The sequence below is a fragment of the Procambarus clarkii genome, chromosome 43 (genome assembly GCF_040958095.1).
Source record: "Procambarus clarkii isolate CNS0578487 chromosome 43, FALCON_Pclarkii_2.0, whole genome shotgun sequence".
Taxonomy (NCBI): domain Eukaryota; kingdom Metazoa; phylum Arthropoda; class Malacostraca; order Decapoda; family Cambaridae; genus Procambarus; species Procambarus clarkii.
Genome location: NC_091192.1, coordinates 35,293,394 through 35,320,634, shown reverse-complemented (window position 1 = coordinate 35,320,634; position 27,241 = coordinate 35,293,394). Strand labels below are relative to the sequence as shown.

The following is a 27,241-nucleotide window of genomic DNA, read 5'->3' as shown; positions in this document are numbered from 1 at the left end:
TTATAATGCAAGCTGTACACAACTTCATGACCCAACTCCAAGTCCTAACCTGTGTAGTGAATGACTGTCTTTTTACTTCCTATCCTTTTTTCTGGTGTGTGTATATACAGAGCTGAACACTACAGTTGTGAAAGCTGTAACCCTTAAATTGTATCGTGCTTGATAATGTGAACATTGTACGTATATCAGATTTGTTTCTTTTTCACGTGGTTCATTGTGCATGATATAACACAAATGTGTCTTTCACAATTAAATAAATTGTATAGTAAATTAAGTTTATTTATTATTAAACAAATGACAACAATTAATAATTGTGTGAAATAAGCTTCATACATGCAAATTAAATAAAAATAAAATTTGCATGCTGCCCGAGTTATGAACAATCCAACATAAGTCACCCAATTTCTCTGTCTCTCTCTCCTAATCATTATGATTTAATAGTATCTACCCTAAGATCAGACACCGAGCCAACTGAAAATCTTGATTAATCTATCTTTCACTAGTCAATAAACCAAGTATGCCGTCAGGCCCTCTGTCATGTTGAGCCCAACCCACCCTATCAAATTGTATCAAGCTTTTATTATTCTAATTTTTCCATTGTTGGGAACAGGAAACCTGTTATGCTTATTAGGGTCCCCTATGCCACCACTTGACCTTCCCCAAAATGCAACCTATAACAGTTGCCTAACTCCTGGGGTACCTATTTACTTCTAGGTGAACAGAAACATCAAGTGAAAAGAAACTGGCTAAAAATCTCCATCCTATGCAAAAATTGATCCCAGGACCTCTATGTTGTGGTGTTGCCTTAAAAATATAAGCAAACAACTTCTATTCGTTTTTGTGATTTTTTGGTTTCTGAACATAAAAGTTCTTATTATATTTCACGCAATGGGTTCCAAGAAAGTCAGTGGTAAAGTTCAACCTAAGAAAATAGTTGAGGATAGCGAAAGAGGAAAAACAAGAGATCATTCAGTGAGACAATGCAATGTCTCACTATAGACAAGTGTTAAAATGTGGGGAAAACAAGTCTATAGACAGATTCTTAGTAAGACAAGCAAGCAGTGAGCCACAACCAGGTCCTAGTGGTATGCCTGCAAAATGTAAGAGAGAATACCCCAGAAATTTCATCACTGCTGTTATATTGGAAGGGGACTCTCCTTCCGAACACTAACACCTCTCCTCCTCCTCCTCCCCCCCTTTTCTCACTCTTCCATACGCCAATAAGAGTCCTCAATGAAGGTAAGATGTACTTGTACATACTGTAGTACAAAATATAAGTAGTAGTACAGTATGTATAAAATGTATTTAAGTTAATATTTTTGGGGGTGTGGAATGGATTAATTAAATTTACAAAATGTCTTATGGGACAATTTTCGGTTTTCGAACTGTCTCTGGAAACGGATTAAATTTGAAAACGGAGGTACCACTGTATATTCTGAGGACCAAAGACGAAACAGCTGTAACTATTCTCAAGAATCACAGGAAATGCAGTAAACTCGAGGAAGAGGACAAAATATGGAAAAAATGTGTCCTCTACTATTCCCTGCACATGGCCCTAACTCATTTAGAAACGCTGAATTATGTGGTGTAACATACGATTATGTTACGTTGTCGGGTAAATTAGATAGTGTTTAGTGGGTTTTCATATTTATTTAGTAGTCCAAGTTACAGCAGTTAGTTGTTGGCAGTGTCGTAGACTTTGAGACAGAACATGGAGCAGCAAAGCAGAGAGCTAAGTGAGGCTGGAGTCGCGGAGCTCTATGTGGGAGAGCGTGGCGGCTCGATAAGGAATGGTGGGTGTCTAAACTCAATGTGGTTGTAGTCTGCTGTCTGCTGTGTCAAAGTTGGAGTGTCTTTGAGTCGATTAGAACTGCATACACCGAGTGCTACATTCTTGAGGCTGAAGAGGTGTGGTAATGCCGAAACATCTGTACTGAAGTTAACTGAATCACTGGAAATTATACTGATGATTAATCGCTTCTTGATTGCTTATATGATTGGACTATACCTCATCTCATCGTCCTCTAATAGATTGGAAGGATGGAAGAAATGTTACCTGTAATTAGAGAAAAGATTATAGCTTTGTAATTAGTGCTAATGAGTTACACCGTTAAGCTAATGAGAGGTTGGAGTGAGTATATTGTTTACTCGCTACAGTGGTGTTAGCAGAAAGATACCAGGTAAAATCCACGAAGCAGGAAACCCCACAAGCGGTCCATAGAATTACCCAAATCGGCCCAAAACTACACAAATCGTCCTAGCATTACGTAAGTAATGAAGAAATATGGTATATTTACTTACTATAATGTTGGTGCTACACGTAGAACATGATCAAACCTATTTTTACTCTGAAATAATCTAATTTCATAACGAAATGAGACGTAAATATGTGAGAGGTGACGCCATAGGAAGTCGACGGTCCAAGCGACAATTGTGTGGAGCGACTTATCCAAGATATATGGTCGCCTGGAGAGTGTTTGCTGCCATATCAGCCTCCTGTACACAGTGATCCAGTCGTCGCATTTCATGGCTCAAATTGTCGCAAATTTAATTGGTGATATTAAGAAGTAGAATGTGTATTTATATAATATCTTTCATAAACAGCCATTAAATCTTTAATATTTATTAAACAAAACGTATCTGGAAGTTAAATCAACTCCACACGACAATAAATTTGTTATATAGATACTAGCGTTATTCGTTGGTATGCGTTCGCAATTTAAACTGCTCATGTCCTTTTCGTTCATTGAACACCGAACCCTACACAACCATGCACAACTCAAAGTCCAACAAGTCACACCCCTGGAGTAATGCAATCGGAACCTGACAAGTTGTGTAACCGGAGCCCGACCAGTTGTGTAACCGAAGCTTGACCAGTTGTTTAACCGGAGCCCGACCAGTTGTCTAACTGCAAGCCTAACATGAACGAACCAAACAAACAACCTCTGGATCACAACCATGCACGAACGGAAGCCCGACCATGCACAACCCAAAACTCAGGTGACACCCCCGGAGCCCGACCAGTTACTTAACCGGAGCCCGACCAGTTATTTAACCGGAGCCCAACCAGTTATTAACCGGAGCCCGACCAGTTGTGTAACCTGAGCCCCACTAGTTGTGTAACCGGACCCCGACCAGTTGTGTAACCTTAAGCCTAGCAAGTATACATCTCATCCAACCCCCACAAAGCTAAACAGTCCCAGCTGAACACAACCAAACTACATTCCTAGCTCGACCAAACAAAAATCTGCTTAGCCCTACCAAAAATCCTCCACTTGCCCTGGACACCAACTATTGACCCATAGCAAACAATTGAACTATATACAAAAGAAAGAAACCCGGATTTCTAGCAAACATCTAAACAGAGCCTTAGCAAACAAACCTGGAACACTAGTGCACAAACAACCTCTGGATCACAACCATGCACGGACGGAAGCCCGACCATGCACAACCCATAGCCCAAGGGACACCCCCGGAGTCCGACCAGTTATTTAACCGGAGCCCGACCAGTTATTTAACCGGAGCCCGACCAGTTATTTAACCGGAGCCCGACCAGTTATTTAACCGGAGCCCGACCAGTTGTGTAACCGGAGCCCGACCAGTTGTGTAACCGAACCCCGACCAGTTGTGTAACCTTAAGCCTAGCAAGTATACTTTCTGATCAGCGGAAGGAAGACACCAACACATGGGGGCGTAAATTTATTAGACACGATAAATAATTCTGCAGAAGTAAAACAGGCTTCTAAATAGGACTTAACAAATGTATAACATAGCCGTGGCTAACTCAAAGTACATGAAACATCTTAAATTGTACACCCGTAGTAAAATAACGTAATCTTATAGCCTAGTAACAAACTCTGCAGAAACCTAATGTCCTATATTTTCTGTGTTCTGTGTTTAATGTCTAGAATTAGCAGTGAGGCGAATGTAACAAATCTAATTCTAAGTATAACAGGACACCAAAGTGAACAACATAACATAAGGGAAACCCTAGCTGGAGAATAATCAGGCGGCAGAAAATACATAGTGACTGGGGAAGCCTGATATGTATTTGGAGAAGAAAATAACCCCAGGCCAGAGGCCGAGCCGCCAAGGAAGAAGGAATTACCTGACAAGGTAGGGCTTACTAGTAGAATGGCTGTAAAGTCAAAGTAGTAGCTGCGGACAGCGGAACACTTGGGGACGAGCGCTGCACCCCCACCCCGCAGGCCAGCAGGCCGAGTGCCCGCTGGCCGCGAGGGAAACCTCAGGGTGGCCAAGCAACTACAGCTACCGAACTGGGAAGGAAACGACACTCTCGCACCTGCCTACCGCGATAGTACTGTTCTGCAAGCCCTTCTACAGGCGGCTGAGGGCCCCGCCTAGACCAGAAAGAGAGAGGCGTAACCAGTTGGAGCCCAGCCTAGCTCCTCGAAGCCGTAACTTGCGGGTGGCGACGTGGGCGCTGCTCCTGTGTGGGTTCGTCGCGAGGCCGTGCTGGAGGGCATGGGTTGTAGGCAGGGTGCCTCCTTCGGCAGCGTGGGCAGTAGTGCTTGAATGAACATGAGGTGAAAGTGCAGCCGGGTCCCCCTCGAGTGGTAGGCGAAGCAGTAGCCCGGGGGTAGCCCAGCTGCCCGGGCGCTGGAGAGAGAAAGTGCTGCCGGTCGCCCTGCCTCCTGCCTCATCGGCTGAGCAGCGGCCTGGGCGATGCGTTGCACCGAGCGAAATTCCAAGTCCAGCCTGTAGTCCAACCATGACCTGCCCGACCTCTCCCTGTCCCATCTGAAGGCCTTATCGTACTACATCCAGTCGCCTTTGAGGGTCGTCTTCATGGTCTTCACGTAACGCGCATAGGTAAACAGCGCCTGAGCCTCCGCTGGGTGCTTCTCGACGTAGATGTCAATGCCATGCGCCCACTGGTCCGGCGTCAGGGGCGGCTGCTTCTTACCAGGCTGCTTTGCGTCAGAGAATGTCGCAGAGTGGGACTCGAAAGAACCTGTTTCCCGCTCATAGGCAAGCAAGTGCCCGAGGTCCACATACTTGTTTGCCCAGACCTTCTCCCGAAGGGCTTGCGGGACGTGCACGCCCAAGAGTGGGATGCTGGAGCCCGTGGTCGCCCGGAGTTGCCCCGGCCAGGGGCTAGAAAAAGTGGGGGGCGCTCTCTCCTCGGGGGACTCGTCGAAGGAGGACGGACTGGAGGAACACGCACGTCGCCTCGACGTATGCCCCCTGGCCCTGGCCCGTGGGCGACGGTCGGTGGAGGGGGGCAGGGCGGCTGTGGCAGCCGCGGCAGGGTCGGCCTCGGAGGTCCCCATGGCCGGAAGGCTTGTGGCGTGAGAGGGCCCCCGGGCCTGCGCGATGAGCGCCTGCAGCGTCGTCCAACCGTCGGCCGACAGGGGTGGAGGCTGCGACGCTGTGCCACCCGCCGCTATGCCGGCAGTGGGCCTCTGGGATGTGTGGTCGCCGTCCATATCAGAGCCGCCCGAGGAGCCCCCCGAGGAGGGGGAGGCGAAACGGGCGGGCTTCGTCCTGGCCCTGGCCGGCTGCGTCCTTGCACCACTGCGCTGTTGTCCTCGCGTCGACGCCGCCCGAGCCCTCTTCCGTGTTGCAGTAGCTGCATGATCCGGCTTCTCGCCACTGTGGAAAGGTGAAAACGTTAGCAATGGGCACTGCTTTAACACTGCAAAAGTGTTATTAAGTAAATACCGGGCATAACTGAAGCTGGACTATGTAACAAATTAATTTTAGAAAACTTAAATAAATAATATAAATAACATAGTGAGGCCAAAACAGCAAGAGAGGCATGAGGCTTAAGCAGTGTTAGAAAACAGAGAATAAATAGCGGAGTAAATACAAGACAAACTGAAACTGAACAAGTAAATAGCTTAAGACCGTATTATAATATACTTATATTTAAGCTGAACAAATAAAAGAGTAAACAGTGATAGTCATGGATAATTTGGGTAGAATAAAGCAGGACTATACAAGGTATAGGATGGTTAGGTTAAACAGTAATATATGCATGGTATAGTTTGGATAGATTAAAGCTAATGTTCATGGGATAGATTGGTTAATTAAACAGTACTTATTCATGGAATAGTTGGTCTAGATTAAAACAATAATGGTCTCAAAAGTGAAAACAAAATTATTTGCGTATCCCACAGCAATGGACACTGCCTTAACGCTGCAACAGGATTAGTAAGTAAATACAAGGCATAACTGAAAGCTGAACAAAGTAATAAATTAATTTAGGGAAACTTAAATAAATGATAACATGGCGTAGCTCAACGCTTCGTGAATCGTGGACCGGAACGGGAGAGGGAGTGAGAGCCTGACTTCCCGCGCTTTTTATGCCACCCAGGCTGGCCACACCGTGCCTTGCGGAACGCGATGCGCAATTGTCTCTTCCTTCCCCATCAGAAACTCCACCGCCTTTCGTCAAAAGGCAGTGGCCATATCTCATCCAACCCACACCATTAAGCTAAACAGTCCCAGAGCACAACCAAACTCCATTCCTAGCTCGAACAAACAAAAATCTCCTTAGCCTTACATAAAACCCTCCACTTGTCCTAGAAACCAACTATGGAGCCATATCAAACAATTGAACTATATAAAAAAAGAAACCCGAATTTCTAGGAAACATATAAACAGAGCCCTAGCAAACAAACCTGAAGCACTAGTACACAAACAACCACTGAAGCACAACCATGTACGAACCGGAGCACAACCATGTGCAACCCAAAGCCCAACAAGTCACACCCCTGGAGTTATGTAATCGGAACCCGACCAGTTGTCTAACCACAAGCCTAGCATGAACGAACCAAATAAACAACCTCTGGATCACAACCATGCACGAACGGAAGCCCGACCATGCACAACCCATAGCCCAAGTGACACCCCCGGAGCCCGCCCAGTTATTTAACCGGAGCCCGACCAGTTATTTAACCGGAGCCCAACCAGTTGTGTAACCGAAGCTTGACCAGTTGTGTAACCAGACCCCGACCAGTTGTGTAACCGTAAGCCTAGCAAGTATACATCTCATCCAACCCGAATAAAGCTAAACAGTCCCAGAGCACAACCAAACTCCATTCCTAGCTCGACCAAACAAAAATCTGCTTAGAGCTACCTAAAACCCTCCACTTGTCCTAGAAACACACTATGGAGCCATGTCAAACAATTGAACTATACACAAAAAAAGAAACCCAAATTTCTAGCAAACAAACATAAAGCCCTTGCAAAGAAACAAAGCTGGAGCACTAGTACACAAACAACCACTGGAGCACAACCATGTACGAACAGGAGCACAACCATGTACGAACCGGAGCACAACTCAAAGCCCAACAAGTCACACCCCCGGAGTAATGCAATCGGAACCCGACAAGTTGTGTAACCGGAGCCCAACCAGTTGTCTAACTGCAAGCCTAACATGAACGAACCAAACATACAGCCTCTGGATCACAACCATGCACGAACGGAAGCCCGACCATGCACAACCCAAAACTCAGGTGACACCCCCGGAGCCCGACCAGTTACTTAACCGGAGCCCGACCAGTTATTTAACCGGAGCCCGACCAGTTATTAACCGGAGCCCGACCAGTTGTGTAATCTGAGCCCCACCATTTGTGTAACCGGACCCCGACCAGTTGTGTAACCATAAGCCTAGCACGTATACATCTCATCCAACCCCCACCATTAAGCTAAACAGTCCCAGAGCACAACCAAACTCCATTCCTAGCTCGACCAAACAAAAATCTGCTTAGAGCTACCTAAAACCCTCCACTTGTCCTAGAAACACACTATGGAGCCATATCAAACAATTGAACTATATACAAAAAAAGAAACTCAAATTTCTAGGAAACATATAAACAGAGCCCTTGCAAACAAACTTGGAGCACTAATACACAAACAACCACTGGTGCACAACCATATACGAACCGGAGCACAACCATGTACGAACCGGAGCACAACCATGTGCAACCCAAAGCCCAACAAATCACACCACTGGTGTTATGTAATCGGAACCCGACAAGTTATGAAACCGGAGCCCGACCAGTTGTCTAACCGCAAGCCTAGCATGAACGAACCAAACAAACAACCTCTGGATCACAACCATGCACGAACGGAAGCCCGACCATGCACAACCCATAGCCCAAGTGACACCCCCGGAGCCCGACCAGTTATTTAACCGGAGCCCGACCAGTTATTTAACCGGAGCCCGACCAGTTATTTAACCGGAGCCCGACCAGTTGTGTAACCGGAGCCCGACCAGTTGTGTAACCGGAGCCCGACCAGTTGTGTAACCGGAGCTTGACCAGTTGTGTAACCGTAAGTCTAGCAAGTATACATCTCATCCAACCCCCATAAAGCTAAACAGTCCCAGAGCACAACCAAACTCCATTCCTAGCTCGACCAAACAAAATTCTTAGCGCTACCTAAAACCCTCCACTTGTCCTAGAAACCAACTATGGAGCCATATCAAACAATTGAACTATATACAAAAAAAAAGAAACCCGAATTTCTAGCAAACATATAAACATAAAGCCCTAGCAAAAAACCTAGAGCACTAGTACACAAACAACCACTGAAGCACAACCATGTACGAACCGGAGCACAACCATGCACAACCCAAAGCCCAACAAGTCACACCCCTGGAGTTATGTAATCGGAACCCGACCAGTTGTGTATCTAGAGCCCGACCAGTTGTGTATCCAGAGCCCTGGAATACAGCTGGAAAGGATCATCAGGTCAAATAGGGGGACCTTTGACAAGCCGCCGGCTTACTGCCCTCATCGAGGCCACTAGTGTTAGTGGCCCTCAGGTAAATTCAGTTCCCGGAGGGGTGTCCCCGCTCCTTCCTGTTAGGAAGTTGTTCATCTATTGCAGTATCATACTATCAAGCAAGAGGAGCCACACATCTATGGTTCATCCAGTAATATCAGCGGACTTCTAGATGTTACTACTGCTCGGCTTAGACTCGGTTACAAGTATCTCTGGGAATTCTCATTATCTGCTGATGTAGATCTGACCAAATGTAAACTGTATCAAGATCGTAACTTGCTTAGCTTCAGTCCCTGAGCCCATTATGTGCCTCTGTAACCCTTTCTACTACCACCCACAAGATGGGTATGGGGTGCATAATAAATGAACTAAACTAAACTATTGCAGTATTTGTACATTGAACTGTCGCTTGTCAGTAAACTTAGTTGTTAACTATTAACTTCATGAAATAATATTACCTTATACGCGAGAATAATTCTGAACACACAGCGAGAAAATTGATGAATGAGGCTTTGGGTCAGGCGGCGGCGTAGGGGAGCCTGGCCTGAGGACAGGCAACTGTAAATGCTTCTCCCTCCACATACTTCAAGTGAAAATAATTGCCAACAGAACCTAAATACCGAACCTACTATACGCCTAATTAATTATAGAATATATAATTAATTTATACACGATAAAAACTTTTTAATACACGGTACATGAAAGTCGATAATAAATGCGTCTTGGGATGTGGGGGAGACGACCGCCGCGTTAACGAGCCTAGCCTGACGACGGGGTAGTTTAACACTGGGGAAGTGTATTCTACATAATATCCTACCCATATAATGTTGGCAAATCATGATCCTCAAAAATCTTCCACAATATCCGAGAGACGACAGACTATTTAGCATTAGTGGAATACAAACATTTGAATACTACACAACCCGGATGAAAAAAAAATAGGGAAACAATGACCCTCGGAGACATAACAAAACTCAATGCTATAATAGCGAACAAATGTATAATGCATTAAGCATTGTAGGTGGAGGTAGACTATATATTCATGCATACCTCCCAACTGCTCATATTTGAGATATATTTGCAAAAAAAAAAAAAAAAAAATGATCAGCCTTACCTACACGGGACCGACGATGCTCACGCCACGGCTGCTTCCTGACGACTGACCGGGTCGGCGTCGATGACCCCGTAGCGACCAACCGACCCAGAGACTCCCTGCCTAAAATTATTTGAACAACGTATTGAAATTCCTAGCGTATAGCGCCAGGAATGTGTAAATTAATATTTATATGCATTATAGGCCCTTTCTAAAGTAATTTATAGATCTGAATATCATATATTGTCTAACAAACTAATTATTTAAGTTAAGATTTTAATTATGCCAGATACAATTAAGTCCCATCGCACACAAGAAGATTCGTCGGCGGATTTTTTTTTTATTTATATATAAAAGTTTTTAAATTCTTGTAAAGCCAGTTTTTAAATTCTTGTAAAGCCACTATAGCATGCATAGCGTTTCGGGTAGGTCCTTAATCCTAATGTTTATCCCGGAGTATGACCCGCCAAATCGTTTAACAACCTATTCTCTGACGGGTGAACAGTTAAGGATTGTCGTCCGGTCAGTCCTTCCCGGCCAGGATCAAAGGGCTTGTAACGGTTCTATTGTTACGTAAAGTATGGTGACAAATAAACACAGACACTAAGATACTATATATATATTTGGTCGAATATACAGAAGTACACAGGTGATACTTTGGTGTGAGTTGAGCGCACTGAGCGTCGGTACAGTATCTCGCAAGTGTCTGCTCTAGACCACACTTGAAAGTAGACTAGTTAATGTTTGCTATTCTGCTGCTTATATGCTCAGGCAACACCTCACCGTGTTGCCCGGGCAACGCCTCACCTCATTCATCTCCAAAGGTTGACAGGAATATTAACAATGCATTTGGAGCGAGTATATTATTGGGATAATCTACTCGCAACACATACTTAGCAAGAGGGTAAATATAAAAATGTTGTGGATTCCTTTTCACATTGGTATGCAGGAACATAAAGTTGGCGCCCTTGCTAAGGCTGCAGTAAATAAAGACAGTATTGAACGGAATCTTGAGTTATCAAATAGGTCCCTTAAAAGTGTCATTAGACCAGAACTCCTGGATGGATTTGAAGAAAGTAGAACAGTGCAAACTGGAACTAGCAGGTCTATTGTTCATCACAGTGAAATGTGTGAAGTAAAACATGTGTATGGGGCAAGTAACAAAGTCAGTAGACTAACAGATGTTGTCACAGCTCGTATAAGACTTGGCTATAAGTATCTCTGGCAGTTCGCCTTGTATATGGATCTAGATGAAGTAAAGTGTAAAGTGTGTGGACAAAGACAGGGACACACACTCGAACACTATATCTTGGATTGTAGTAAAATTGAGCCATTTAGAGATAAATCTAAGCTCACGCTGTATGATATGGCAATCTATCTTATTACCAAAGATAAAATACCTGAAATCCTTGCGCTGTATCCATATATCGCTCCCAGAAGATGAATGACATATGAGATTAAGAAACTCAGTATTATGAAGACTAATAATAAACAGCAGCTCCCCTGTGACTGTAATATCTCCATTGCTCAAACAATTATGTATTAGCGATAAGACCTACCATTATAAGACCTACATATATACCTCTTGAAATAGAACATTATCAGATTCAGATTCAGATTCAGATTCAGATGTTTATTCAGGTAAGGTATATACATACAAGTGATGTTACATTAATGGATTGATATATAGATAGAGCTAGTACATACAATGCCTAAAGCCACTATTACGCAATGCGTTTCGGGCAAGAAAAACATTAATATCTAGAACTTAATACTAATTGAGCATAAAGAATAAAAGAAGTTGAGAACAAATACAAATAAAGATAAAAAAAAAGGGGGAACATGACTGAAAAAGCAGCACAAGTACAATAGGTTGACAAACAGTGTTGATTACAAAAAAGAAAAAAAAAAGAAAATAACAGACATGGGTTGACAATAGAGGAGTGAGGTAGATTACAGGGAATTTATTAGGTAGTGTTTAGTTTTTATCTTAAACTGGTTGAGAGAGGGACAGTCTTTAACATGGTTGGGAAGGTCATTCCACGTTCTGGGCCCCTTGATTTGCAGAGCATTTCTAGTTTGATTAAGACGTACTCTAGGAATATCAAAACTGTATTTATTTCTGGTGTGGTGCTCATGGGTTCTGTTACAACCTTCTATGAAGCTTTTAAGATCAGGATTGGCATTATAGTTTAGCGTTTTATATATGTATAATACACATGAGAGAATGTGCAGTGACTTAATATCTAACATATTAAGAGATTTGAGTAGGGGTACCGAGTGATGTCTGGGGCCAGAGTTGGATATTGTTCTAATAGCGGCTTTGTGTTGGGTAATTAGAGGACGTAAGTGATTTTGGGTAGTAGAACCCCAAGCACAAATACCATAGTTGAGATAAGGATAGATAAGGGAGTAATAGAGAGTCACCAGAGCAGGGCGTGGTACATAATATCTGATCTTAGAAAGAATGCCCACAGTTTTTGAAACTTTTTTTGATATATTTAGAATGTGTCCCTGGAAATTCAGCTTGTTGTCAATGAGAATGCCAAGGAATTTGCCATCTAATTTGTTACAAATTTGGGTATTGTTTATTTTGAGATTTATAAGACTAGAGGATTTATTGCCAAACAGAATATAGAAGGTTTTGTCAATGTTAAGGGTGAGTTTGTTGGCAGTTAGCCAATGATGGACTTTATTTAGCTCAGTATTTACTGTGGCATTTAGAGCAAGAGGGTCAGGACTGGAGTAAATGAAGGTTGTGTCGTCAGCAAATAGAATTGGTTTGAGGTGTTGGGAGGCATTTGGAAGGTCATTAATGTAGATGAGAAAGAGGAGAGGGCCAAGTATGCTGCCCTGAGGAACACCAATGTTGATGGGTAGGGTGGGAGAAATTGTATTATTCACAGAAACATATTGGAGCCTGTCAGTAAGGTAGGACTCGAGGTATTGTAGGGAGTGCCCTCTGACTCCATAATGATGTAATTTAAGAAGAAGGTTATGGTGGTTGACAGTATCAAAAGCTTTACGCAGGTCCACAAATAACCCAACAGGGAGCTCCTTTTTATCAAGGGCTGTATGAATCGAGTTAAGCATACTAATGAGTGCATCGTTAGTGCTTTTTTTGGGTCTGAAGCCATATTGGCAAGGGCTAAGTATATTGAGTTTGGCTAGATACGAGTAAAGCTGCTTGTATATAAGTTTTTCAAAAATTTTTGACAAGTTTGGCATGATTGATATAGGTCTGTAGTTGTTAACATCTGTGGGATCACCACATTTGTGGACAGGCGTTACTCTCGCTTTTTTTAGAATATCTGGAAAGGTTTGGAGTTCAAGTGACTTGTTGAAGAGCAAAGCAATAGCAGGGGCTAAAGATCTGGAGGCTTTTTTGTATATTAAAGTTGGTATCTCCTCAAGGGCACTAGACTTGGTTTTAAGGGAAAGGATTATCTCATTGACGTCAGTGGAATTAATAGGCTTTAGGTACAGAGACTGTGGATAGTTACCTGTAAGATAGTCCTTAATGTCAGTACTGGAAGATGGTATATCATTTGCAAGGGATGAACCAATGGAAGAGAAGAACCTATTGAACTCAATAGCAGAATCAGAGGCTGAAAGCTGACCATCGTTATTAGACAGGAGAGTCGGTTTGTTATTTAAAGATTTCTTTGATCCCAATATTTGTGAAATTGTGCTCCAAGTTTGTTTAATGTTGCTCTTTATTTGAGCAAATTTATCTTCGTAGTAATTAGTTTTGGCTCGTCTAATTATCTTAGTTAGCAATAATGAGTAATTCTTTGAGAATTCTTTGGAGACAATTCCTAACCTATACTTCTTCTCAAGGTCGTGTTTTTTGTTAATGGATTTCAGTATTCCCTTTGTAAGCCAAGGATTGTTAAGCCTTTTGCTTGTGACTTGTTTTGTAAGCCTAGGACAGTGGGTGTTATAAAGGCTAAGAGTTGTTTGTAGAAAAGATTGCACTGCTAGGTTGATGTCCCCTATGTTACCTAACTCGGACTCCCAGTTGACATTATCAGCAGCAGTTATAAAATTGTTTATAGCAGTTTCATTGTGCAGCCTAAAGCTTAACTCCCTTGTTTCTAGAGGTGGTTTGCTAATGTTAGTTAAGAGAAATGTGGGGTAGTGGTCTGTAGTGCTATCGGTGATTATACCTGAAGTAAGCGGAGAGGTTATGTTGGTCCAGATGTGATCTAGAGTCGTGGCAGTGCTATCAGTGATTCTAGTTGGTCTAGTGATTAAGGGTATGAGGAGGCAGGAATTCATACAGTTGAGGAAGCTAACAGCAGTAGGGTGTTCTGGCTCGCAGAGGTCAATATTAAAGTCCCCTGCGATAATTAGGTGGTTTTTGTAACTAGTGGTTATGTGGTTATCTGTAACTAGCTGACATGTAGCTATAAGGCGTGAAGGACAGATGAAATTGTTTATGTAATAATCTAAGATGAGGTCTGATAAAGACCTTTTGTGCCCTCTGTAATGCTTTTGCGCTACCGCTCACAGGATGAGTATGGGGTGTACAATAAACTAGCCACCTCTGGCGGCAGCAATCAATAAAAAAAATCGTCGTTTCTTCACTTTCTGTTGTGTGGTTTGGTTATCATATCTTCAGCCACGTTACTGTGACTCACCGTCTACAATTTATAAAGCATAAAATCTAATACCTTAAAGTGAGTTTGTGTCAATGCTATTTATTCAAAAAAGAAAAATGTAAGGAATTATGAACACATCATGGCTACATTAACAAATATATTTATATCAACTTTATTGTTAATCTATTCAATTTCTTTCTTTATTATGCACCCCATACCCATCCCGTGGGCGGTGGTGTAAAGGATTACAGAGGCACATAATTGGTTCAGGAACTGAACCCTCTAGTTCGTTTAGCTAAGCAAATAACAATCTTTTGACGCTAGTTACACAATTATTAATGTTATATATACATGCACACATACTCATGTATACATGTACATATACATCTTGAGGTTATCTTGAGATGATTTCGAGGCTTTTAGTGTCCCCGCGGCCCGGTCCTCGACCAGGCCTCCACCCCCAGGAAGCAGCCCGTGACAGCTGACTAACACCCAGGTACCTATTTACTGCTAGGTAACAGGGGCATAGGGTGAAAGAAACTCTGCCCATTGTTTCTCGCCGGCGCCTGGGATCGAACCCAGGACCACAGGATCACAAGTCCCGTGTGCTGTCCGCTCGGCCGACCGGCTCCTAAATAATAATGTATTATTATTTATTATCTAAATAATAATGTAAATAATAATAATAATGGCTCCTAAATGTATGTATATATGTATACATACGTATACATATATACATACACATACAAATTTAATCATCCACACAAATACACACATCAATAATCTTTTGTGTCACAAGTGATCAACAAGAGGCTCACAACAGTCACTATACAAGGCACTTTACATCTATAGTGAGTCACACAGTTACTAGTCTTGCTCCACACCCACCCAACTGGGCGGCAGCTTTACAGTCATGTGCATTACTTACAGTAAGCAAATTTTGGATACTTCGCTAAGATTTCGGGCAGCACATCATTATGAATGAAGTACTTACACATTTCTTGGACACCATTGATGGTGTTATCTCTAAATTCCGCGATTTTTTCACATTCCATTATATAATGACGCAAAGTATGCGAATAGTTCTGCTGACAGAGTTTACATTTAGTCAAATCTACATCAGCAGATGTTACAAACTCCCAGAGGTACTTGTAGCCGAGCCTAAGCCTAGCAGTGGTAACATCTGCTAGGCTTGAAGTCTGCTAACCTTATTGGATGACCCATAGACGTGCGGTAGTTAATCTAAAAAAACAATTAACTGTCAATAGGGATTAATTAAAATTTTGATTTTAAATCTGATACCATAGTTGTACCATTTAAATCTTAATGTAAGGACAGGATAATAACATGAGCAATAAATGATCTACGTATATACATCATATTTTTACTTATTAAATTTAACATTATTCAAGTATCAAACATTCCATTAATACTGTAACTTGGTCAAATATATCATTATACAGTATTTAATACATGATATAAGTTACTGGTAAAAAAAGGATAATATGGATTTGTTCAATATTTATTTAAGCAATAACAATTAGTGCATAGCTCTGACCAGAGAAAGACTTAACTTCTAATGCATCTATTCGTGCTTCAATTAATGTTTGTGTGCAAAACAAACTGTTGTTTGTTTTACAATATATTTCTAAGTATTGTAGGAATATTTTATGATGCTTACCTTTCTACACAAGTAAACTTTGTATTGAATACCAATACCCTTAAAGCACCAATGTTCTGTAATACATACACTGCTCTTGTAATAGTTTAATGTTCTTCATATGTTCAAGGCTAAACAAAATGATAACAAACCGATTAAAGACTGTGATGAAAAACAAATTGTATCAAAGTAATGAAATGTATTATACTGAACATTGAACAGAATTGCAGATGAAAAATTGTACTGTTCATCACTGATAAATTAAAAGCATTATGATGTTTGGCCTTTCTGGCTATATACTGTATCTTCAAATACAATAATCAGGTGATTACTGTATGCCATTTCCTACCAAGTTCTAAAGTTGGAACACATTGGATTTGATCGGCATTATGCTGATGATCTAATTTTAGATCATTTTTATTTCATCTTAATTTTAGATGACCTTCTAATTTAGAATACTGTATAGATTTTACTCAATTCTCTTAACTTTTTTAACTATGCGGTTAAAGTAACCAAATAAACTAAGTGATACTGCCTGATCATATATGAAGGTGTTGTCTTGCTTGGGTGAAGGCGTTCCCACGGTGTCGACCCATTATCTCACTACTTCGTACGTTGCTGAAATAATAACACCAAATTAAAAACAAACTGCTTATAAATATTGTCTACTTAACATGAATTTGAGTATGAACTACTGTAATATATTTATGAAACAAACATATTCGTGTCCCATACATCATACTACTGTGTTTCCAACCTAAATTTTTACCAAAATGTGTACATTCAATTTAAGAAATACTGCATTACACAAAATTTTCCCGCCGTTGTATGTAATGTAATGCATCTTTCTGGAGGAGCCCCGTGACTCCCTCAAGTTATCTTGCTGAGATTGCTGCATAATAAAAGTTTCATCAGTCGCTGAAATTTTGTTTGCCTCACCGGGCAGCAGTCACAACCCACAGCGGCGCTGGGAGCTAGTGACACGTCGCCACCCTAGACTGCAACTTGCTTAACTAAATGAATTTTTGGGGTTCAGTCCCTGAGCCTATTATGTGCCTCTGTAACCCTTTCCACTACCGCACCAACCCGTTCTCGCACTTTCGTATAGTCAGTATTGACTTATTAAATACGTGCATATGTGACATACTTAACATACTAGTTTACCTTGAAAAGCTTCATAGAAAACACCGACCTTACCTAACCTTCTTAGTATGTTAAGATAAGCATCTTATTGCTTCGTATTTACAATTATTACTTAATCTATTATAGGTATAGGATAAGTAATAATTGTAATTACGAAGCAATAGGATGCTTATCTTAACATACTAAGAAGGTTAGGTAAGGTCGGTGTTTTCTATGAAGCTTTTCAAGGTAAACTAGTATGTTTAATATGTTACATATGCACGTATTTAATAAGTCAATATTGACTAAGAAAGTGCGAGAACGGGTTGACCGCACACAGGATGGGCATGGGGTGCATAATAAATGAACTGAACTAATTACTGGAAAAAACAACTCCAGAAAGTCAGCGAAGCTTTACAGACAACTGGAGGCAACCCGTCCTCGGACCAAGTCCATTCTATCCAGCGGTCAACCCTAAAGACGCATTCATCAGTTTGAACATTCTGTTAATTCAAAACTGAACTTTTATCAAATATAAATTAATATTATTGTAAATAGGTACCTGGGAGTTAGACAGCTGCTACGGGCTGCTTCCTGGGGGGGGGGGGGTGTAACAAAAAGGAGGTCTGGTCGAGGACCGGGCCACGGGGGCACTAAGCCCCGAAATCATCTCAAGATAACCTCAATATAACGTCAACAATTGTGAGTCGTGTGTAAACCATTTTCATTCATAAACAGCGGGTTTGGCAGGTGCATAGAATGAACTTTGGCCTTTGTTTATGAGGACGTGCTGTCAATCCAGAAGCCAAGCTACTCGAAGCGTCCAACTCCACAGGACGATGGACCGAAGTGCCGCCCGTCCTCCAAACAAAGACCCAAAAGTCGGATGTTGTGAATTTGTTCTCGACTGTTGCAGTGATACAGTGCCTTTGTGTGTCGAGGAAATGGCTAGGTACGACATTATATATATATATATATATATATATATATATATATACATATATATATATATATATATATATATATATATATATATATATATAAAACTTAAAAGCCTTATTATTGCAGGCGATGAGTCACTATAACATAGCTGAAGTTACGTTGACCAGACCACACACTAGAAAGTGAAGGGACGACGACGTTTCGGTCCGTCCTGGACCATTCTCAAGTCGATTGTCCACAATCGACTTGAGAATGGTCCAGGACGGACCGAAACGTCGTCGTCCCTTCACTTTCTAGTCTGTGGTCTGGTCAAAGCCTTATTATTATTTTACCAACAATAATTAAACAAATATAATTCACTTTATTTAAGTTCTTTACAGTGACAAATAAAGAGTAATGACGAGAAACAAATGAAACTTACCAGCATGTGTTTCATATTGACTACGCTTCTCTTTAAAATCTTCAAAACATTTGTATATGAAGACATACTGATCCTGAAATATCAGGGAATATTACTTTGTATGAGGAACTGAAATACAAATGTCATTCAAATCATTAAAACTTATATTACCCCAGTACTACGGAACACATTTTAATTTAAAATAAAGTAAATGGTGAATTCACAATAAAAACATTTTCAATGTGATATGTGGTTTTACAAGATAGTGGCTTTACAAGAATATAAATTCAACTTAAATTCTATGTTCTCTGTTAACCCCCAATGTACCTTCTTGTATATATATAAATAATTGAATAAATAAATAAGCATACATTCTCTAAAAAATACCACTTACGGGCTATTCAAGCCCGCGCCACCTCTTGGGTGGCTTAATCTTCTTCAATCTATCATTTCTTCTATCACATGACTTGATAATGATCCAGGACGGACCGAAACGTCCTTATTATTATATTTATTATTATTATTATTATTATTATTATTATTATTATTATTATTATTATTATTATTATAACTCACTGAACACGTTTCCAGTGTAACGTGATTAGAACGAGACATCAAACCTCCCCCTAAAACTTCCTGGATAGTTATCTTGATATTTGTGATAGTCTGAAAGCATATTACCATTCCAGTAATAGTCTATTTGTAAAGTGGCAGGTAAACCTTTGTCTTAAACAGAGAATATGCTCAAGTTATAGCTTTATTGTATTATATATCGTTGGTTTAAAATATAAAAAATCTATGCATAATTAGTTTTCTTCGAAATTCTGAAGAAATTGGTTTTCTGTAAATAAAATTTTAGGAGATACTCAAAAATATAAAATAAATAGTTTCTGAATTTCATATTTCACATCTTCGAGATAATACACCATATTAACGTAACCAAATGTAAGAAACCTAACCCAGCCTAATGTAACCTTAACCTAGTCTAAACTTGGATAGGGAGTATTTAATGACACTAATTATGAAGAGGTTTTGAAGTGATTACCTCCAGGGTGCCGCCTCCCTGAGGACAGGATGAACTCACCTCAGTCTGTACCATGCTCATTCGACATTCGCGCATCATTTCAACAGTCCTCACAATGTTGGCCATTCGATCTTCAAGGAATTCATCCAAAAGGTGCCAGATTGCAATGATGGTCCCTGTTCTGCCACAACCAGCTCTGTTACAAACAATTGTTTATGATCAAGAGATAGCACACCATTATTCTTACTATAAAATAGTGTCTAAGAAAGAGTCCAAATGACATCAATACAGACATGGTAAAATGACATAAATGTAACAAAATAACAATACTTGTAGACAAAGTATAGAAATATCTGGGCTTGGAAGAGTGCAGAAAATAAAAGAAAAATTTGTTAGTGTAGAAAAAGTTTTTTGTTGCCAATAGCGACGGCTAGGTTTTTGAGTCATTATGATGGGTTATATTTATGTGTGATTGTATGTGATTATGTGTGACACAGACATTGCAGCCAATTTAGCGTGTAACAAAGATGAAGTTGAATTAGATCTAGGTATCCCCATTTCTGCTGTCAAAACTATATTGTTCCAAACACTCAGGTCTGATAGGAGAGAAATTACTGACTCCCAACGACCTGAAAGCACTAGCATAAAATGCTATGATTTGTTAAGATCTGAAACCTATGTTTATGGGCAGCACAAAACGTCGACCAGACTGTGCGACACAGTGGTTGCCAGGATCAGGTTGGGTTACCGTTACCTGTGGCAGGTGGCTACAGGTGACGGGCCATCCAATCCTGAGCACTCCAGGTGCAAACTCTGTGAGCAGGAACTGCGGCATGATCTCCCACACTACATCACCGAATGCTCAGTTATTAGACCATTCAGACCCGTTGGCATGAGGACCTGGTACCTGGTTCGTACCTGAAACTTTACAATTACTTTATTCACTCTCGTGTTCTTGAGGTTATCCTCATAATGCACCCAAAATTTGCCGGTGCAGGCTACTGAACATATGGCCCTGTATGACTAACCATCCTGTGTGATGAGGATTTTAGCATCACGTAGCTAGTTTAGTGACACACTGTACCCCCCCCCCCCCCACTGTGAACGCCAAGAAATCCGGACTCCACCTGCCAAAGATTATTGGGAATACAAACCTGGGTATGCGTATGGAAATGTCAAGACACACAAGCCTGGAAACCCACTTCGGCCAATCATCAGCCAGATACCCACACCCACGTACAGACTGGCGAAGCGACTCAACAGCTTGCTGACTCTTTATGTACCTTGTGCTTTCAGCCTGAAGTCTCCAAAGGAATTTGTTGACTTACTGTGGGGAACACGGGCCACAGGGGTAAGAGCCTCGTTAGACGTAGAATCACTCTTTACCAACGTACCCGTGGATGAAACAATTGGGATGATAGCGGACAGAGTGTATCGTGATCCGGACAGTACTCCTCTTGACATACCAGAAAACATTCTAAGGAAACTACTCCAAGCTTGAACTAAAGAGGCACCCTTCTTGAGCCCTGACGGGCACAAGCAAGTAGCAAGTAGATGGGGTCGCCATGGGTTCTCCCCTAGGCGTCCTGTTTGCAAACTTCTACATGGGTACCATCGAACAGAAGGTCTTAGTTTACATGAACTTGAAACCTGCCATATACTGCAGGTATGTTGACGACATTTTTACATAGGTACCTGATGTCAGACGTCTGCAGGAACTGAAGGAAGCATTCGAGTGGAATTCTGTGTTGAGTTTCACTTACGAGATGGAGAAGGATGGGAAGCTGCCCTTTCTAGATGTAACAGTCATGGAAAGGAGCAGAGGTTTCCACACTGCAGTCTACACTAAGGAAACAAACATAGGAATGTGCCTCAATGCCAACAGTAACTGCCCAGATAGGTACAAGAGGAGTGTTGTCAACGCTTACGTCGACCGTGCTCTCAGCCACAGCTCAGGATGGAAGCAATTCGATGAAGAACTATGTAGGGTAAGGCAGGTCCTAGTCAACAACGGCTTCTCCAATGGTTTCGTTGAAGACATCATAAAAAGGAAGGTGACACGCCATGCAACCTCTGAAGAGACAACTAACACAACACCTGTACCCCCTATTAGACTATTTTACATGAACTTCTTTTCCACAACTCATAAAATGGAGGAAAGGGTTCTGAAAGATATTGTTAATGGGAACGTTATCCCTACAGACAAAACTCAGAAGATACAATTGACGATTTACTATAAAACCCAAAAAACGGCCAACATACTCATGAAAAACTCTCCAGACACAAAGCAGAACGCCTTAAAGGAGACTAACGTCGTCTATGCCTTCAAATGCCCACTTGGGGACTGTAAGCCCCAAAGAACTCAGTACATAGGCAAGACAACAACATCTCTTTCCAGGCGATTAACAATGCATAAGCAACAGGGCTCCATCAAGGAACATATAATCTCTTCCCACAACCAGACCATCACCAGAGAAGTCTTAACAAACAACATAGAAATCATCGATAGATACAGCGATAGCAGGCGGCTTGACATCTGCGAGGCACTACACATCAAAAAGTTAACACCAGCAATCAACAGCCAATTAATGCACAACTATATTCTACCCACTTCAAGACTCCGTACCAATATAGAAGCATCAAGAGGAAGTATGGGCCAATAGGCCCTTTGCAGTTACTTCCATTCTTCTCTCTCATATATCCAATTTATACCCAATGTTCCATGTTCTGTCTTGTGTTGATCAAAAGTTTGTTCACCTCATCCAGAACTGTTGCAATATATCACCTCACCCAAATGCGAGTATATAAGACAAGCTGTTTAAGTGTTTAGCATAAGTAAAACTCTGTTTAGTGTGTTCAAGTTACAGTTGTATGTGTGTAAACTAAAGTCTTTGAAAATGTAATAAGTTATTACGAAACACGTTCAAGCGTCGCGTCAGACTAGAAATAAAAATGAATTTTGGAGAATTGAATTTTCAATTACCATCGACAGTAAAAAGAAACATAAGAAATATTGAGAAAATTCGTGTTAGAATTATTAATCTTACTTTTTCGGTCATATTTAACAACATATGTTTACAATGCAATACAATACAATACAATATACATACATACATACATACATACATACATACATACATACATACATACATACATACATACATACATACATACATACATACATACATACATACAATACATGTTTTAATGCAAGATAGGACAAGCTTACCCACAGTGAATGAGAACTGGGTTTTTACTGTAGAGGCTGTTGGCGGTGCGCGCGGCCATCACCAGGTTGAGCGCGTGCTGGCTGGCCGGCACCGACCTCTCTGGCCAGTCCGTCATGTGGAAGTGATGGATCACCCTCACCTCCTCACCCTGCCGGCACGGCCACATCTTCACGTCAGTTTTAGTAGGGTTTCGAACATGGATTTCTTGTTTAAATTTTACCCCGGAAGGCGAGTTATTGGGCAGCATCACTCGTCCTGTGAGTGAGCATACCGCCATAGGAACATGTACAACACCCCCTAATAGGAAAAGCACCCGATGGGTTCTTCATCCTGTGAATGAGCATACCCATATGTGTCGTTCATCCTGTTATTGGTGCTATCGACAAAAAGTACATTTAAATAGGTGTTTTCATCATCATCATCATCTTGCATCATCAAGAGGAGCCTTGCCTCAGCTCAATGCAAAGCCGAGAGAGAACCTCGCACCCTAGTAGACCCAAACCCGGATGACCCTGCACTTCGCCCAGATGGCATCACAATATAACCCTGGAAGAGGGGCAGACAGTTGGTGTGGGACTACACATGTGTATCCACCCTAGCTGACACCTACATACACTTTAGAGCTGATCAAGCAGGTGGGGCGGCCAACCACAGAGAAATAGCAAAATCAGTCAAATACAGGTGGTTGAAAGTTCAATACACCTTTCTTCCCATAGCATCTGAGATGCATGGTTCCTGGGGATAGGAGTGCCTTGGGAATTTCTCAAAGAACTGGGTTCCAGGTTTATTGACAGCAACAACTAGAGTTCTAAGGGCTGCCAGTTTCTTATTACAGCGCCTCAGTGTGGTGGTCCAGAGGGAAAACGTCTGCTGTGCCCTCGGTTCCTGTCAGGAAGCGGAGGAGCTCCATCACCTTAAGCACTCACTGTAATAATAACCAATGTACATCTCGTAACCTTTAAATATCTAATAAAGCATAACAAAACACGACAGGAAGGGGTGGTTAGGAGAAAAGAACATAGAAACTGTATTGGAGGGGACCTAAATACCCGCCTCTAATGCGTTATGTGTGCCTTCCTCCGAGGCTAAGAGTCCTCTTCTTCCAGCCAGAGGTGGTACTTCCTTCCTTAAATATATTTAAAACAAAATTCAAATAGTTTGGATAAAATTTAAAAATAAATTGGTTTGTACATGACATTTAGCTTCGCGAGCTGTCATCAGCACCTTCCTGTTTATCCCTGGGTCTGAAGTCTCGCTTAAAGCTGTTCTCTCTGGACTTGATGAGCCGCCAGAAGTCACAAGACAACCTTAAGCTAACTTACAAGCATTTTGGTCAGGTTTCACCAAACATTTACGTGTTTACGAAACCTATAGATCTTTCCTTCGATCATGGCGACATAGTTTGCATTTATTAATAATTCATTGTGTCGGGGGCAGGTAGCCAGTGTGTATATATATATATATATATATATATATATATATATATATATATATATATATATATATATATATATATATATATATATATATATATATATATATATATATATATATATATATATATATATATATATAAATATATATATATGTCTTATATTGAGGTCCCCCTCAGGATTCAGTTATTGACCCCGCCCAAGATGAAACCCCACAACAAGCTCACTAAGTCCTGGGTACCTTTTTACTGCTAGGTGGACAGGGGCATTAGGTGATAGGAAGCACACCCAACGATTTATGTCCTGCCCGGGATTCGAACCCGGAATTGCTGATTTTTTTAGTGGAGAATGAACCCGACTGTACTACCGAGACCCATAGACCCAAACATGCTGGTCTTGCTCGTCAGGTGCGGCACTAAGCTGGCCATACTCTGCTGCAATAATATGGGTGACCATTGTTTCTTATCCTGAGGCATTGGTAGTGACCAATCTGTACTGTACGATGTCACTCTCATGTAGAACACCGCTCTATTGACTCACCTGGCTTGAGGACTAAGAGTAGTGACCACTTTACTGACCTGGGTGACCCCAATGTTGTCCTTAGTGTCCAGGCTGTACTGACCTGGGTGACCTCGTAGCTAGTGTGAGCCTGAGGTGACAGCTGACCACGCCAAGCTTGGCCAAAGCAAGTGATTAACTTCGTTGAATTTGGCAACAATACTTTACTGGCCTTAATAAGCTAAATGACACGACAAAGAGTGACCAACCTTACAGACTGTCAGTGTTCTCTTGCAGAAGCTGTCGTCGTTGAGGGTGTCCATGAGGGAGACACTGAGCTCGTCGTGCCCCATCACCCAGGTGTTGTCGCCGCGGTCGTCCACGTAGCGGGCTGTCTGTTGGTCAGTATAATGTCAGCTCATAACCACGGAGAAATGCGCATAGAAAATATTGGAGGGGAGAGGAAGGGGTAGATACGTCCCTCACAGTGCAGGACCCATGCTCTTTTACCTGAATTTACCTAAGAGCCACCATCTCTCTAGTGGGTTTTGAACTTCAGTAATGGCTTTACATTTATTGAGTCGTCGGGTAGGCGGTTCCATGGTTTTATAACCCTATGGTGAAGAAGCTTCTCCTATGAGAGTGCTGGCGCTGCTCTTTGCACGGCCAGCGTACAGGCATACTGGAGACTGGGAGGACTAGTATCATCAACCCAAACTGAGCTGTTTGCCATACAACAGGCATTCGCATATGTGATTGCACAAAACACTCAAAATGCAATCACACACACAGACTCAAAAGCTGCACTTCAAATATTAGGAAAAAAAACAGTGGAAAGATAACGTGGAAATAATTACCACAATTTTGTATCTTGGAGCAGTCGCTAAAGGCAAAGGACTCAACATAACCTTAAATTGGATCCCATCCCATGTTGGAATCCCATTAAATGAGATACCCGGTGAAACTGGTAAATTAGCAACTTGTCATCCAGTAATCCACTAAACAATCCAACTCAGCCTAGAGTACATAAAAAACACCGTCACCAAAAAACTCTCACACCTCAACACAGCCCATCTACACCAGAGAATAGCAAAAGGTTCGCCCTCTGCAATATGGTATCTTCAGGCCATCAAGTTAGACAGGCTAAATATCTCGAATGGAATTCACAGGGAAATAGCAGTTCGGTTATTTAGACTCCGTCTAGGTTACAGATGCAACTGGGAAATAGGTCAACCCAGACAGAGGGAATGCATATTCTGCCAAACAATCACAGAAAAGCCACTATTTCACTATCTCCTGGAATGTGAAGCAACTAACGACCTTCAGGGCTTTAAGAGTCCCTGAATCTTGCAGCAACCACCCTGAAGCCATCAACACAGCCACTCTTCTGGTAAAAAAAAAAAGGTGTCCAGTAGCTGAACATCCTCATGGGTGCTGTCAAGTAGTATCCTCCCCCGCGATAGCAGCCACATAGTAAGGAATGACGATTTAAATGCGACCTCAGCACACAGTATACATTCACTCAAAAAATTAACAAATCTACCACTTACGGGCTATTCATGCCCGTGCCACCTCTTCGGTGACTTTATCTTCATCAACCAATCAATCAAGCCTTTCCTGATGCCAATGCAAGAGTGTGGGTTGCTGAGCATGTGGCTGTTGCTCCTTGCATACGTTACGTTTGACCTTTTAAAGAAGTGGTCTGGATTAATATCCTCAAACTTGTTCAGTATTTTAAAAGTTTCAATAAGATCCGCTGGGGTCGATTGTTCGAGGCTCCCAATGCCCAAATGAATGAAATGTTACTATCCACGTTTATTGTGGTCAACATTTTATGTTTATATATTTCATTCACCTCAGGCACTAGGAGACTCGAACACCTGACCTCCAGTATGGGACAGTCGCTTGGGGAATTTAAGGCTAACCTAGTATATATAAGAAGGGAGGACTGGGGGATCGAAGAAGGTAGACTATCCCGGGCAACGCCGGGTCCCCCTCCTGATATGAACAGTATACATTTATGTACCTTCCCATTCACCTGGGCTCTAGGAGACTCGAAACCATCGACCCCACGCGTGAGAGACCGACGCTTTTATTTTACATTCATGTATGTATGTAATTCCCTAAACAAATATATATACCGGCTTAAATCTGTATGTATGTATGTTGTGGTCCGGCTGCCGTATATACTCTACTTCGTACTCTAAGTTCATGATAACATCCACTACTGAATCTTACAGTGAATTCCAGTTTCCTATGATACTGTTCCTGTTACGACCCTGGGTTCCTCAGTTGGAAACCAGAGGTCAAATTGAGCTAAATAAACTACCTTATATTTGACACGCTTGCTGACGTGTCTTTGTTCGTATCTTCCTTGCCAAACGTAGGACGAATCTTGTTGCTCACAAAGCATTCAGACTCTTGAGCTTGTTGTGGATTAAGTATAACATTGTAGTAATTATTAACTATCCTTAGAAC

The 27,241-nt window shown here is 41.7% G+C and overlaps 1 protein-coding gene across 2 annotated transcripts in view; it reads right to left on the bottom strand.

Annotated features, from left to right (window-relative positions):
* Nucleotides 1-15,960: 15,960 nt before the first annotated feature.
* Nucleotides 15,961-27,241, bottom strand: part of LOC123755956 (receptor-type tyrosine-protein phosphatase alpha) — a 36,424-nt gene continuing 25,143 nt past the window's right edge. For both annotated transcript variants that reach the window (XM_069300234.1, XM_069300235.1), the window contains exons 10-14: nt 25,033-25,158; nt 22,832-22,980; nt 19,663-19,798; nt 18,600-18,672; nt 15,961-16,732 (exon numbers count right to left, since the gene is read on the bottom strand). In XM_069300234.1, the coding sequence (XP_069156335.1) occupies nt 16,710-16,732; nt 18,600-18,672; nt 19,663-19,798; nt 22,832-22,980; nt 25,033-25,158 (507 nt within the window). In that variant the 3' untranslated portion in view covers nt 15,961-16,709. The remainder of the gene's footprint in view (nt 16,733-18,599; nt 18,673-19,662; nt 19,799-22,831; nt 22,981-25,032; nt 25,159-27,241) is intronic.